Consider the following 15,702-nt stretch of genomic DNA (forward strand, 5'->3'; position numbering starts at 1 on the left):
AGGTTAATTGAATTACCCATGGACAAGAGGAATATCTTTGTTTTAGAGAATAAATTAATGAGGAAAAATATGTGGCTATTCATATTTCAGAGGAAATATTTCATCATTTTCTATGTTCAAACTTCACTAAATGCTTGCAAACGCCACTTGTGTGTCTTATTGATGCCCGTGTCCTCTATCGATAGCTGCTGAGAAAATCAAGCAGCCAATATAATCAAGGACTCATCCCGCCCGAATCAATCCTGCCTTCTCCCTACTCCTATCTGGCAGTAGGTACAGAAGCTTGAAAGCACATACCACCAGACTCAGGAACAGCTTCTTCCTCTCTCCTATCAGTATTCTGAGCAGTCCTTCCATAAGCATGGGTACTGTCTGTAAAAGGATGTCACTCGTACGCAGAGTCTTTTACTAAATAAGTTTATTAATAACACTACACACATTATGCCCTAGCTGTCCGTGGTCATCACTGGCACTAGAGAGCGAGCTGGAGGTGGGGAAGCTACAGTTATACAAGAGACCATGGGGAGTGGTTAGTAGTGGTGAGGTCACTATGTTAAAGGAACATGCACTGATCTACATCCTTCCTCTTGGAAACAAAAGCGACCACGGCTCATACGCTAGACTTAAACTATAAGCAGGGAGCAGATAGAATGCAGCACCACACAGACTACTCGTACCCACCGTACCGGACAGGCGGCCTGACCACTCGCCCAGAGCGGGTGCGCAACCCCCCATCCCCTTCGGCCGAAGGAAGAGCAGGGACGGGTGCGGGTACCGAGGCAGGGGAACCAGGGGAAGGAGGAGAACCGGGCGGCGATACCCGCAAACGCGCAGGCGAAGGAGGGGAAGGGGGCTGGGGCGAGCCGGGCACAGACAGTCGAGACGGCGCAGGTTGGGGCACGCGAGGATGGACGGGAGCAGGAGGCACATCAGGCACCGGTGACTGGACGGGAGGTGAATACGGGACCGCGGGAGGCGGTGCAGGCTCGTTGACCAGCATCAGGTGCTGTCGGGTACGACGGTACACGGTGCCCTCGTAATTAACCAGGTACGACCGTGGAGAGTCAGCATTGCCGACGACCACGGCCAGCCGGTTGTGACCCGAGGCGGACTCCATCCGGACAACCTGGCCAGCGAACAGAGGGGGAAGGGGACGGGACGATTTGTCAAAGGAGCGTTTCTGAATCACTTGCTTTTCGATGATGCGCTCCTTGACAGCTGCAGGGCTGCGAGCCGTTGGTTTCAGGGATTGCTGGGAGACGGGGATGGGGGGTCTAGTGGTGCGGGACATGAGGCGCTGGGCCGGGGAGCCGAGCGCGGGGTCCCGGGTGATGTTGCGGAGGTTGAGGAGGGCAAGGTACAAGTCAGAACTGGTAAACCGACAACGTTCCATCAGTTCCTTCGCGCTGCGGACAGCGCGCTCTGCAAGTCCATTGCTTTGCGGGTACTCGGGGCTGCTGGTGATGTGGCGAAAGTTCCACAGGGTGGCGAAAGCGGCAAACTCCGCGCTGGTAAACTGGCTCCCGTTGTCGGACTGGAGGGATGCCGGGGAACCAAAGGTAGAGAAGTGGCGGCGAAGCTTCCCGATGACGGCAGCAGACGTGAGGGATGGCAGCAGGTCCACCTCGAACCAGCTGGAGTAGGAGTCCACCAGGACCAGGTAGTGTTTGCCACGCCACTCGAAAATGTCGGCGGCAACAGCCATCCACGGCAACTCGGGAGCCGGCTGCTGCAGGAGAGGCTGGCGCTGCTGATGAGGTAGTAGGCGGTTGCAGGCAGCGCAGGCGGAGACCCTGTCCCGGATGTCCCGAACCATGCCAGGCCAGTAAAATTGTGCTTGGGCCTGGGATAAAGTGGCCTCCACCCCGGGGTGTTCGTTGTGGGCAGTCTTGAAGTAGTGATCTCGCAGCGCGGCCGGCACCACGACCTTGTGACCCTTCACCACCACGCCCGCGTGCAGCACCAGTTCATCCCGAACCAGGAAGTAGGGCACGGCACCAGCCGGCAGGGAAGACCGTCGGTCAGGCCAGCCACGGCGGATGACGCTCTCAAGCTGTTGCAGGGCAGGATCAGCGGCAGTGTGTGTGACCAGGGACTGCATCTGCCAAGATGGAACGATGTTGACGTTCAACACCATCAGGTCAGCCGATTCGTACGGATGGCGGGAAATGGAAGGTAGTGGGGCACGGGACAAAGTGTCTGCCACGAACATCTCCTTGCCCTTGCGGTACACGATATCGAAGGTAAAGCGCTGAAGCTGCAGCATCATCCGCTGCAAACGGGACGAGGCTGCGTGGATGGGCTTGTTCAGAATAGAGACCAGCGGTTGGTGGTCAGTTTCGATGGTGAAGGTGTTGCCCAGAACGTAGTCTTTGAATTTGGAGCACGCGAACACCACGGCAAGGAGCTCTTTTTCAATCTGCGCGTATCGCTGTTCAGCAGGGGTCATTGTGCGAGAGGCATAGGAGACGGGCAGCTGCCGGTCGTCATAGAGCTGCAGGCAGGCAGCACCAAGGCCGAACCGAGATGCATCGCAGGTGAGGACGATTGGCCTGTTCAGGTCGAAAAACTGCAAAGTGGGGGTCCGTGCGAGTCTGGACTTCAGGGCCACGAAGGCCGACTGGTGGTGCGGGAGCCAGGCCCAGGCATATTCCTTCTTGGTCAGCTCCCTCAGGGGGGCACTCAGTTCGCTGAGGTCGGGTATGAACTTGCCTAAGTAGTTGACCATGCCCAGAAAGCGCTGCAGGCCGGGCACGTCAGTGGGAGCGGGCATATCGGTGATCGCCGCCGTCTTCTCGGGGTCTGGCTTCAGGCCCCCCGCCGTGAAAACATGGCCAACGTAGGTGACTTCCTCAACGCGGAATCGACACTTCCGTTGATTGAGTTTGAGATTGATCTCACGAGCCCTGTCCAGGACTTGGCGGAGGTGTCGGTCGTGCTCGGCGACGTCCCTCCCGTACACCAGGATGTCATCCACAATGATGGCGCACGGCAACCCGGCAAACAGCTGTTCCATTGTACGCTGGAAAACCTCGCTTGCTGAGTTGATCCCAAAAGGCATGCGGAGGAAACGGAACCTGCCAAAAGATGTGCTGAAGGTGGTCAGGAAGGAGGAACGTGCATCCAAAGGGATCTGCCAAAAGGAGCTCTTGGCATCTAGGACCGAGAAAACTGTGGCTGGACCGACCTGTGCCGCGACGTCCTCCACCGTCCGCATGGGGTAGTGCGGGCGTTTGATAGCCAGGTTCAGGTCTTTCGGGTTGATGCAGATCCTGATCTCGCTCGCATCCTTCTTGGCAGCGACCACCATGGTGGATGACATCCTGGCGTGGGTTCGAATCCCACTTCTGACACCATGTAAAAGGATGTCACTCGTACGCAGAGTCTTTTACTAAATAAGTTTATTAATAACACTACACACATTATGCCCTAGCTGTCCGTGGTCATCACTGGCACTAGAGAGCGAGCTGGAGGTGGGGAAGCTACAGTTATACAAGAGACCATGGGGAGTGGTTAGTAGTGGTGAGGTCACTATGTTAAAGGAACATGCACTGATCTACACTGTCCGATTCACCTCTACCCTATTACGGGCATTGGACATTGTCAATGGGACTGTTGCTCGACAATGCTGAGAACTATATTCTGCACTCTGTATCATCCCCTTCGTTCAACCTATTGTACTTGAGTTTGACTTGATTGTTTTTATGTATAGTATTTTCTGATTCGAAAGTTGGAAAACAAAGGTTTTCACTGTACCTAAACTTAAATGAATCTGTGACAAGGCAGTTATGTTTTTCCTCATGTTGGTTCCATCACTCCCTGCCATGGAGCAAATCTGCAGCCTCAACCTTCACAACTCACTCAGTTTACATCAAATTGAAGGGGTGGGTGGTTTCTTTTGGGCTCGTTCCTTCCCAAACAAATTGCAAGTGATTCATGCTTTTGCTTTGGGAAAATAAGGAATGAGGGAAGGTATTAATGCATTGGTTTGGAATTAGGGAGATCACCAAATATTTCTAAGTATTTGAGTATGAAACAACATGTTGATTCCCTAATTGCTGTTCATTTTTAACACAAATTACAACCACTTGAGTTTACTATACATTTACTGTGGTTAGGAAACTTGTAAATCGTGAACTCCTATCCATAGAAGTATAGTAGTTACACAATATGTATTGCCAGTGTTTTTAGTTTTGGTTTCATGTTGAATCTGTTTGATTCTTTATATCATCAGGTAGGAGCTTGGGAATGTATAGAAAGGAACTGCAGATGCTGGTTTACACCGAAGATAGACGCAAAATGCTGGAGTAACTCAACGGGACAGGCAGCATCTCTGGAGAAAAGGAATGGATGACGTTTCGGATCGAGACCTTCAGTCTGAAAAAGTGTCTCAACCCAAAACGGCACCCATTCCTTCTCTCCAGCATTTTGTGTCTGTCTTTGGGAATATATAGGTTTTTCCACTTCAAATTTGTGCAGTTTCCATTTCCTTCTTACTATATTAGATTTCTTATTTCAAGTTATTTCATTTTGATATTCCAGATTTGGTAACGTTCTTCAGTTATTAAAGTTCTTATCGTTCCATTTCTATAAACAAAGTGCATGAATTGGATGTAGCAGAGTTGAGATAATCATTTAGTTTCACACAAAATGATTATGCTGCACTGAAAGACAAGAAACAGCAAAAAAAAGTTAGATCAGTTTGGAATCTAAACAAAAAAAATTAATTGTAAAAATCTGCTGTAATAACACCCTAGTCACCATACTCCTTTCCCCTCCTTGCACTTATCTTCCATCTCAGAGTCCCACATTTCCCTTGTATCACTCCTCTTCCCCCTCCCCTTGTCCCTTCCACCTACATTCCTCCCTTCAAATTTACATTTCACTCTCCCTCTTTCCTTACCTGATACTGTTTTCATCCTTAGTCTTTCACACTTACTACACCATCTGCTAATCACCCCCCCTCTCCCATAACTCTATCCACCTATCACTTGGCAAGCTTTAATCTACTTTCACCTCTCTTTTCCAGCTTTCTCCCCTCCCTCCTTCATTAGTCTGAATAAAAGTCCCAATGGGAAAAACCATCTGTCCATTCCTTTCACAGATGCGATCTGATCGGCTGAGTTCCTCCAGCACATTTTTTGCTTGATGAATTTGTTGCTGCTGGATAACTGAAATTTCCTATATCTGATGGCTGACAGTAACCAGTGTCATGAAAGCAGAAATCCACTTCATAAAAATAGTTGGATCTTTGTGGTCAGTTGCTTTCAGAGCAATTGTAAAATCCACATTAATAGAAAATCCACTTTCATATTCACTGCCCATCCAATCTGATTTATTCAACATTTCTAAGTCAAATAGTTTAAACACAACATTTCATCTGTTAGCCTTTCCTTTCCATCCAGTATTTATGCTGACAGTTGCTAGCTCAACTTGTTGATGTTCATCCATTGAAACTAAAACAATTTTGGTTGCTTGAGTTAGCAGTTGCTTGCTTACGCACATGCACTGTTAAACAGGGAAATCCAAAATCTATTGATAGCTGCAGAATCACCTCAGTTTAAGCACAAGCTTAAATGCCACTGATTTCAGAGAGAATTGGAGTGCTAAGTTTTTAAGAGGCAAAGGAAACAGCAATTCACTTTTATAAAATTAATTTGCTTAAGTTGAATACTTGAAATTTTTAGTTAACATAAAAAACAAATGAGGGTAGCACAGTGGCACAGCGATAGAGTTGCTGGCTTACAGCAGCAGAGACCCAGGTTCGATCCTGACTATGGGCGCTGTCTGTATGGAGTTTGTATGTTCTCCCCGCAACCTGCGTGAGTTTTCTCCGGGAGCTCCGGTATCCTCCCACACGCCAAAGACGTACTGCTTTGTCGGCTATTTGGCTTATTATAATTGGAAATTGTCCCTAGTGTGTGTAGGTTAGTGTTAGTGTATCGGGGAGCGCTGGTCGGCCCAGACTCGGTGGGCCAAAGGGCCTGTAAATGAAAAAAACATTAAACAAATAAAAAATCCTCTAAATTTCAGAGACTTATGGTAAATAAGCTAAGAGAAACAACTGCAAAATTTGAATTGGGCCATGCCCCACCTCTAGCTTAACTGGCCATTGGTCATTTGCATACTGGGCCCCTTAAACTGCACACCTGTGTCATCCACAACACACCACTAGACTTTGGACTGAGGGCAGCTAGAAAAGCCCTCTGGACAATAATACCATTGTAGGATGGTATTCAAAAGCCATTTTTAGCATTGTGGAAATATAATTGAATGCCAAGTATTGGCCAATTCATCAGATATAATGTGGTTATACCGAGGAAGTTATTTAAATCCGAAAATTAAACATAAATGGTAAAGATTTGTTTTTGTGCAGTTTGAAATGGCAACATGTGTGATTAAATCAAATGAACTCAGCAGTTGCAACTAAACGCAAAACTTTGTGTAGTGATCTATATTTTTGTAATCTTAGATCTTTACAGGACAACCGAGTACTCCTGGTTGCATACAATACCAAAGCACCTTCTCAGTCCTTTGAAAACCTATTTGAAGAAAATGCAGTTGGTTTAGTGCACGTGAGTTCATGACATTTTCAAGATCTATAAATTTAAGAAGAATTTATCTTCTATTTCTTTGCTGCCTGATTATTCACGTATGATAAAATACTCGGGAGCAAAATATTCTTGTGTCCCACTGTGCACTTGACCAATCCTTCCAAAGACAGTTGGTGAAATTGTTAGATGCTGCCAGATATTAATCGTGGGCTCCTATATCTATATGTACTGTAACCGGTCCTGCTGAGCCGGATGGTCACAACGCATAGATCAACTTGCACTTTACCCTGTCTAAAACTGTTACAATTGTTTCGTTAGGTTGCTGTTGTCTAAATTACTTAAATTATTGCATCGTATGGGAGGCGCATTCCCAATCTCGGTGTACCCCTGGGTACAATGACAATAAAGATATATTGTATTGTATTGTATTGTATGCGTAAAGGAGCTATTAAATTAAATTAAATAATTCAGTATGAAGCGCCAGGTATTCATGCATGTTAACTTCGAACATTTCATTACAAAACACAAATAATTTGAGAAAGATTAGGAGAATGACTTTAATGCAGGATATTTCTTGTATAAAGTAAAACAGAAATAGATAATATTGAATAATTTGAGATTCTGTTTGGTTGAAAATGTGATATCACTCATTTTATAGAATGTTTTGTGTAATAGATGATATCAAAGCCTATGAGCAGTTTCGTAAAAGATTTGCCATTAAATAAATAGTTATAATTCAATGGTTGTAGTCACATAAATAAAAAATCTGCAACTTAGATAAAAAATAGCTGTGCTTGAGAGAAAGAGAATGTGATGATAGATATTTAAAATGTAGTTGTAATGTAAGAAATATATCTCATTGCACATCTTTTCAAATCTATTTATGATTTAGTAGTTCATTTTCAAAATCAAAGTATGCATCTCATCTTCTATGATTACCATTCACATGGAACATATCATAAATATAAGCATAGGATTTAATTAGTTGATCTTCCATTTAACAAGATCATGGCATTATACGGACTCATCCATTTTCCTGCTTCATTCCCACATTCTCTGATTTATTTGGTGTCCAAAACCAAAACATTTCATTCTTCAATATACTTAACAAAACCGAACATTCACCGAGATCCTGACCTCGTATCAATGAATGAATGAATGAATGAATGAATGAATGAATAAGTTTATTGGCCAAGTATGTGCATATACAAGGAATGTGCCTTGGTGCTCCGCTCACAAATGACAACACAAACATACAGTTAATAATTAAGAATAAAGCATAAGCACATCAAAACAATAAGGATACAACATTATGGTCTAAACATGTGGGTGAAAATAAACCAGAGCAAAAAAGAGACTACAGACTTTGGTTATTGAGTAGAACTACTAATCGTGGAAAAAAAGCTGTTTTTATGTCCAAATGACTAATCCTGCACTCTGAGATCATTCCCTCGTGTTGTGCATTCTTCTGCTATGAGGTTAGCTGGAAAGAGAAAACATCTATCCTGTTAATCCCATGTCTTAATAAAATAATTTATTTTCAAATGCTTCACTTTTGATAACATCACTTTTGATAACATGGAAAGTATACATTCAGTACTCGTGAGATGTGGCCCTTTTTGCTAAAGGGATCAGGGGGTATGGAGAGAAGGCAGGTACAGGCTACTGAGCTGAATGATCAGCCATGATCATATTGAATGGCGGTGCAGGCTCGAAGGGCCGAATGGCCTACTCCTGCACCTATTTTCTATGTTTCTATGTTCTCGCATGACTATGTGAGAAGCTTTAGACCTAAAGGAACTATGTAAAAGTGATCTTTATTTTCTGATTATGGCAGCATATTGGACATTGGCCCTTTTCCAGAAGCTTATCATTAGACTGATTATTCTTCGTTCTATTAACTATTCTCTGACCTTAGTTGAATCACAGCCAATTTTACTCAAAAGATATAATGGCAATTTCTGGGTCAAAATATGGGAAATGTTGATGGCAGACCCCTACCCTGCAAGCAACTTCCTAAGTCACCTCATCTAAAGAGTAGGGTTGAAGCATGATGCAGAATTCTAAAGAATGCAACTGAAATACCTGATGGGAACCATGCAGGGAGAGAATGCCATGTGGTATTTTTTTATACATTAATCGTCCTTAAGTTTGGATTCCTTTACCATTGGAAACTTCCTGTTAATGCCATTCATGATCGATGTTAAAAATCTCACTCTGGTCACCACATGTCTTATTTTCCAAAAAACAAGGGTGCCCTGCCTGCACATATCACTCAATCAGTAACAGTGGAGGCTCTTCACAATCTTAGCATTGTACAGTTTATGCATAAACTATACATAATCAAGTAAAAAAAAAGAAAATACATAGTGTTGATCCTAATAGTTTAATTTTTCAGCATTGTTGATGCTTTGCCTTGGTTGTCCATGATTCAGCAGGCGCTTTGCGTAATAATGATTGATAATGTACCTTATCAGAAATGTTAATGCTTTCGAATATGATACTGATTTTTATGATGGTGTTAACTATTACAGAAATTTAAGAAAGATCCATATATGGCAACGTTTGGAGGCTTTTCCAAAGTTACAAACTACCTTTTTCATGCTTTTCGTGGTTATGAAGTAACGCCCCAACAAAGACCTGCTTCTGAAATGGATCTCAGCGACTCTATTTCAGGCCTGGAAATTAATCATCAAGAAGAACCAGGTTTTGAAGTAATCACACGGGTAAGTTCTCCTTCCTTATATCGGGAGTACTTGCAGGAAACATATGTTAATAATATGTGCATATTATTTTTCTTACTTGTTGCTTTGAGAGAGTCTTGAAAAGGATTGTGAAAATTATTCATTTTATTTTCACCTGTTTCAGATTGACCTTGGCACAAGGCCCGAAATTCAAAGAGGCGAACCAGTTACTGCAGATAGGTGGTCTCAGAACATGGATACTGATGAAAAAATCCAAGATCCAGATAGCCTGAAAAAAATAATATTCAATGGGGTAACTGAAACATTTGTCACCTCGAAGCTTATTGGTCTGCAGTTTTATTTTTTGCTACCTAGCATGAGATAAATCAGTGCAGCAGGAATAGAAATAAAGTGCTCGATTATGAAACGATATTTAATTTCCTAACCATTCTCAAACCCAAGTCAAGTCAAGTCAATTTTATTTGTATACCACATTTAAAAACAACCCACGTTGACCAAAGTGCTGTGCATCAATCAGTTCAGGTACCAAGAAACGAACATACAATGGCACACAAACATAACAGCACATACATAAACAGTTCACAGCGCCCCCTCAGGGGGCCTCAAACGCTAGGGAGTAGAAATAGGTTTTGAGCTTGGACTTAAAGGAGTCGATGGAAGGGGCAGTTCTGATGGGGAGAGGGATGCTGTTCCACAGTCTAGGAGCTGCAACCGCAAAAGCACAGTCACCCCTGAGCTTAAGCCTAGACCGCGGGATAGTGAGTAGCCCCAAGTCGGCCGACCTGAGGGACCTGGAGATAGATATCATATACATTTCTTGGTCATTTATGCTGATAACACATCTACATTTCAAAATGGTGAAATATATCTACTGTGACCAACTTGCACATTTAAGTATTAGATAATTAAGTACTCTGCATGGGAAGGGTTTACAAAGAACACATTTCAATAGATTTTGTTCTGGTCAAACAAACCTCTATCAATGCTGATGAGTAAAGTTAAGTGATACCATTTTAATCTGTAGCCACTTGATTTTTATATTGTTGCTTTGCTTTAAAAAAATAACTCGCAGAGTATAATAAATAGAAATCTTGACCAACTTCATAGAAAGTTTTAAACAAAAATTCGAAGTTTAGGTAGACTTCAAAATTGAGGGAAGTGTGGCTAAGGATGACAGGTGCAAATCATTTTATCTTTAATCTTAATTGTACCTCTCTAAAGAGCAAACACCAGGAATAAATGATTTCCTACAGGATTCCACCAGAAAAGGATACCAATATTACTTTATGAAAATAACTAATCTCTTTATTTTCATGTGAATTTGTTCCTTTTTTAAAAATACATTTCTATCCCAGGGACTTTGCCACGCAGTTAGAAAAGTGGCATGGAAATTTCTTCTAAACTATTTTCCATGGGATAGTACAAAAGAAGATAGAAGGCTGCGAACCAAAAGAAAAATGTAAGTCTTTTCATTTGAAAAGATGAATGCTGCAGAGAAGAGTTTCCAATTTGTGCAAGAAAATTTATTTCTATTTATTGTCAATGTGGTTTAGGGAGTACATGCTAGAATTGTCTGCTTTAGTCAATTATTCAAGAGCCAAGAGTGTTTCATTGTCATATGTGATGACAATGGAACATTGAAATTCTTACTTTCAGCAGCTTAACAGACCCGTAAATGCAATGCACGCAGATAATGTATAATAATTTTTAATAAATCAATAAATAAATAACTAATACTCGTGCAAAAAAAACACCAAGTCTGTAGTGCAACCAAAGCAACCAAATACACAGACGTTCATAGTTGCTGAGTTCAAGTGTTGTGCAGAGTTCAAGTGCCTGATGATTGTGCATTATATTTTATATTTTTATTAAAGCTATGAAATTAAAAATTATTTTTTCCAATCTAAATGAATAGTAAGTCTTTGTGGTATGACAAAAGCAACGATTGGCATATTTTAGTTATGCTTGTGCTATTTGTTGTATATAGAGATGAATACTTCAGGATGAAGTTACAATGGAAGTCAGTCAGCGAAGAACAGGAGAGAAGAAATACAAGATTAAAAGACTACAGGAGCCTCATAGGTAGATTGATCTGTTTTCATTAGCTTTGCAAATTCGGAAAAAGCAAATATTTACCTTGGGTTTCTGTGACAATTTTTATGCAAATCAGTTATATGAATTACAAAGTATTTACATATTTGGTTAACAATCACTTGCATTGATCATGTTACAACAAATATAAAATTTAAAATACCACTTCTTATCCTGTATTCCAACTGTGTGCCTTCACAGCAGGTTTCCGTCTCCCATGGCAATATGTTATTCTTTTGATCTCTGAGCAGTTTTGTTTTGCTGGCAAAATATCAGGAACCAAGAAGGAACCGACTAAAGTCCTCAAATATTATTTTATTTCCAAACTATTCATCAGTTTGGGCTAAACTGGCCTAAATTGATTTCTAGTTTATTAACAAACTACATAACTATCCACCTAGCTGTTGATACTATGGCAATATGAATTTTTATTATCAAAGATGACTATTTTCATGAAAATAGCTGTGGTGTACTATCCACTGGTTTTATTCCTTCGGCTAAGCTATAGACCTCACAAGCTAACTCCATGCACTTGAATAATTTGTTTTGCATCTTTCCTTACCTTAGCTTGGCTACAGGTGAAGTGATCTTCCATTCGTTTCTTTCAGTGGTTAGATTCTTGTCTTTCATTGGTCCTGGGGTTCATCTCATTCTTCACTGACCTTGCTGATGTCATCAAAATAAGCATTCATTTTGCTGATGATCGTTCTCATCACATTGTGTTTAATTTCCTGCCAGAACGACAAGTGAGGACAAAATTACTGTAGTGAGAGAAAGACAGAAGGGAAACAAATCACTAGGCATAATCAGCACTGAGAATAACAAGGCAATAATTTTGTTGAGCAATTTTTTTTCTCATGCTCTGAAATTACCTCTCATATAATTATATATTTCGATTACAAACACTCATCTTCATAACTCGGTAATTATGCATTGAAGTCCAGATAAGCTGTACAACTCTCTGACTCAGAAACATCAATGGCCCTGGCATCCAGAAAACATTTTGGAATTGGCTGTTATTTCCCCAGTGCACTTCCAAATCTTTCCTCTAAGAGCAACAACAGATGTCAAGTTAATGAGACCTATTTTTCATATTTTCATAGCTAGGTGACATTTTCTAATTAAAAAAAAAAAAGAATAAAACACACTTTTAAGGTATTGGTTTCGTTAATTTATCCATTCCTGACTCCTTTATTCAACTAAGAAACATTTTTATGTGACTGTTCATGTTGTTTACTGGTATGTTTAAATGAAATAGCATTTTTTCAATCAATAACTATCAAATTCTGAATTATATATGCTCTTAATGAGTCCATTTGCATTAATTTTGTATCATCGTGTAAATCAATCATTTTTAACTGATGATTTTGCTTCTAAAAGTATCTATCTGAAATTATTTAACATGCTGTTCCTTGATGCTGTTTTATTTGGATCCTTGCTAAAATGTCAGTGCATAAATCTCTGATAAGAATCTTTACAGTGCTTTGGTTTAAAAGTGTGATATTGTCATTGTTGGTTAAATAATTTCATCTTGAAAATGGATAATGTAATTCACTGAATAATAAGAGTAATGCCGAAAATAATACAAAGATATTGTTTAAAATTTGCCAACATATGGAAGTGCTTTATTTGGAAAGAAAATATTTTCATTGTCTAAAAAATGTAATTATTCTTTTTTTGGAAAATAAATATTTTAGAGAAAGATGTCAACAGAACAGATAGAACAAATCCTTTTTATGAAGGACAAGAAAATCCTGGGTTGATTCTATTGCATGACATCTTAATGACCTACTGCATGTATGATTTCGATCTTGGTAAGTATTATGTTCTATGATAAGTAGAAACAAAGAACTGCAGATGCTGGTTTACAGAAAAGACTCAAAGTGCCAAAGTAAGTCAGCAGGTCAGGCAGCGTCTGGAGAACATGGATAGGTGGACATTTCGGGTCGGGTCCTTTCTTCAGACTGATAACCTGGCTTTGTCCTGCCCCCACATCTCTTCCAGCCTTCTCCCCCTTATCACTCTGAAGAAGGGTCCCACTCCGAAACGACGTCTATCCATGTTCTGCAGAGATGCTGCCTGACCTGCTGAATTACCCCAGCACTTTCATGTTCTGTGATAACTATGTTCGGTTTTATTTACTGTTATTTACATATTTTAAAATCAAAGTTAGTAGTTTCAGCTTCATAAATAAGATATATAGAGTTACATTTATCTAACACAAATTATTCAGTGTTTATAATGTTTAAAGTGTGTTTAAATGAAAATATTGCAACAGCTAGGCTATCAGATAGAATGGCTGCATATTTAAATGGAATATTAAGCTATATAGATATGAAATGCATACTTAATTCACAGTTCTCAAATAGTTCAGTAGCTGTTGGATTTGCTAATTAAGAATGATCATTTTAATAATACTAAAGAAAAAATATTTTAATTTTTAGGCTACGTCCAAGGAATGAGTGATTTGCTTTCCCCTATTTTGTATGTTATGGACAATGAAGTGGATGCCTTTTGGTGCTTTGTAGCCTTTATTGAACAAATGGTAAGACCTCAAAGTCGCTAGAAGTGAATGGTTTCTTTTAAAGAAAGTAACTTAGAGATGTAATATCCATCTTTTTTTAATGGATGTTCCTCACCAGATAAATATGAATACACCATTTAATTCAGAAGTAAAAGAAACGGAGCAACTCAGGAATGCATGTACAATATAGAAACTCGTCAGGCATGTAGTACAGATGCCAGGTCCAGAAATAGTTCTGTGTTTCAGAAAATAGTGAACAGTGGAGGGTTATTAGTATTACCTTGGTGCCTCCCCAAAATTATAGTAGTGAGTACAGAGATATTACTGTCACTGTTTCCAATATGCCTGACCATGCATACATACATCACGTGCACAAAAGGCCTTTTCTCAGTGGCATACCAATGGAGGTACATAATAGGCTGGAAAGGGGAGTTAATCGTTAGCTGGGGTAGATAAAGAGAGCCAGTGCTTCAGTAATTGGGAGAACTTGGGACTTTAAGGGTTGGATCAGTGGCAAGGGAAGTGGTGAGCAGGGGAACCAGCTAGTGAGGGTGAGAGTGTTCAGGGCCGTGATGTCTTGCTGAGGAAGCTTTTGAACCACAGTTAGATTGTGCAACAAAGAAAGACAACAGTGGGGCAGTGAGGTTGTTGCAGAAATCAACAAGTATTTAGCTTTAAAAAAAAAAAATCACATATTATGGATGATTGTTAGAACATTTCGTGAGAGGACCTATCAATTGAAGGATGTACATGGCCAACTCTATGGCAAAGGATTAAGCCAAACTGGTTCTCATGCAGGCTTCATCTAAATGAATGGAGCAGATCAAAATGTGCATTACATACCAGGTACCTCAATGCACAGATGTGTGAAGCATGAAGGACTTGGAATATTTTTAGTATTCTTTTAAGAACAGCTAAATAACCAGATGGGCTTTTGACTAGATTCCAACCCTCAGCATACAGACACTGCACAGTGAGGAAGTATTTCAGAGCATTTTTTTGTGTCATCTATTTGGCATTAACATTTTATATATGTACAGTAAAAAATAATTTCAGAATGTTTAATATAATTTGTAAATTAAATGACATTTTTAATTAAATATATAATTTTAATCTTCATCTTCTATTCCTTTAATTCATAATTAAAAGAATCATTTGGTGTATGTGGTTATCCACAAGGATTGGTTAATTTGTAAGACGGATACGTTTTGCCATTCATAATTCAGTGGAAACTATCAATGTATTTTAACAAATTATAACAAAGGACTTGCTTCCTTTTGTTTTACTGTAGCATTGTAACTTTGAGGAGCAAATGCAAGGCATGAAAACAGAACTATCCCAGCTGAGTACATTACTTAAATTGCTGGATCTTGGGTTCTGGAATTATCTTCGTAAGTATAATGTTTTAATGTTTTTATCGAAAGGAGCTAAACTCAAACCTCTTAATCTCAAACCTCTTAAAACCCTGGCATTCCCACTCTCTCTATCCCTCGCCCATCCAAGATGCACCATCTCCTTATTTTCACCTACCAAATAGCCAACAATGGCCTGTTTCCTTTATCATTGTTTTTGCATGGCTTCCATTCATTGTACATTATCTCTCCTCGTCATCTTCTATATCTCTTGTTTCTCTGTCCCCTGACTTTCAGTCTGAAGAAGGGTCTCAACCCGAAACGTCACCCATTCTCTCCAGAGATGCTGCCTGTTCCGCTGAGTTACTCCAGCTTTTTGTGTCTATCTTCAGACTGTGGTATAAACTGGCTTTATATTTGGGACCATAATTTGTCACTAAAACTGGTTCCCCGAAATGTTCACAAATGGTGGGATA

The 15,702-nt window shown here is 40.7% G+C and overlaps 1 protein-coding gene across 1 annotated transcript in view; it reads left to right on the top strand.

Annotated features, from left to right (window-relative positions):
• Nucleotides 1-15,702, top strand: part of tbc1d15 (TBC1 domain family, member 15) — a 48,133-nt gene that overhangs the window by 22,976 nt on the left and 9,455 nt on the right. The window contains exons 6-13 of the mRNA XM_078417343.1: nucleotides 6,473-6,575; nucleotides 9,089-9,280; nucleotides 9,423-9,551; nucleotides 10,615-10,718; nucleotides 11,247-11,341; nucleotides 13,048-13,164; nucleotides 13,795-13,895; nucleotides 15,166-15,265. Coding sequence (XP_078273469.1) covers nucleotides 6,473-6,575; nucleotides 9,089-9,280; nucleotides 9,423-9,551; nucleotides 10,615-10,718; nucleotides 11,247-11,341; nucleotides 13,048-13,164; nucleotides 13,795-13,895; nucleotides 15,166-15,265 — 941 coding nt within the window. The remainder of the gene's footprint in view (nucleotides 1-6,472; nucleotides 6,576-9,088; nucleotides 9,281-9,422; nucleotides 9,552-10,614; nucleotides 10,719-11,246; nucleotides 11,342-13,047; nucleotides 13,165-13,794; nucleotides 13,896-15,165; nucleotides 15,266-15,702) is intronic.

This window comes from Rhinoraja longicauda, chromosome 20 (assembly GCF_053455715.1).
Source record: "Rhinoraja longicauda isolate Sanriku21f chromosome 20, sRhiLon1.1, whole genome shotgun sequence".
Lineage (NCBI taxonomy): Eukaryota > Metazoa > Chordata > Chondrichthyes > Rajiformes > Arhynchobatidae > Rhinoraja > Rhinoraja longicauda.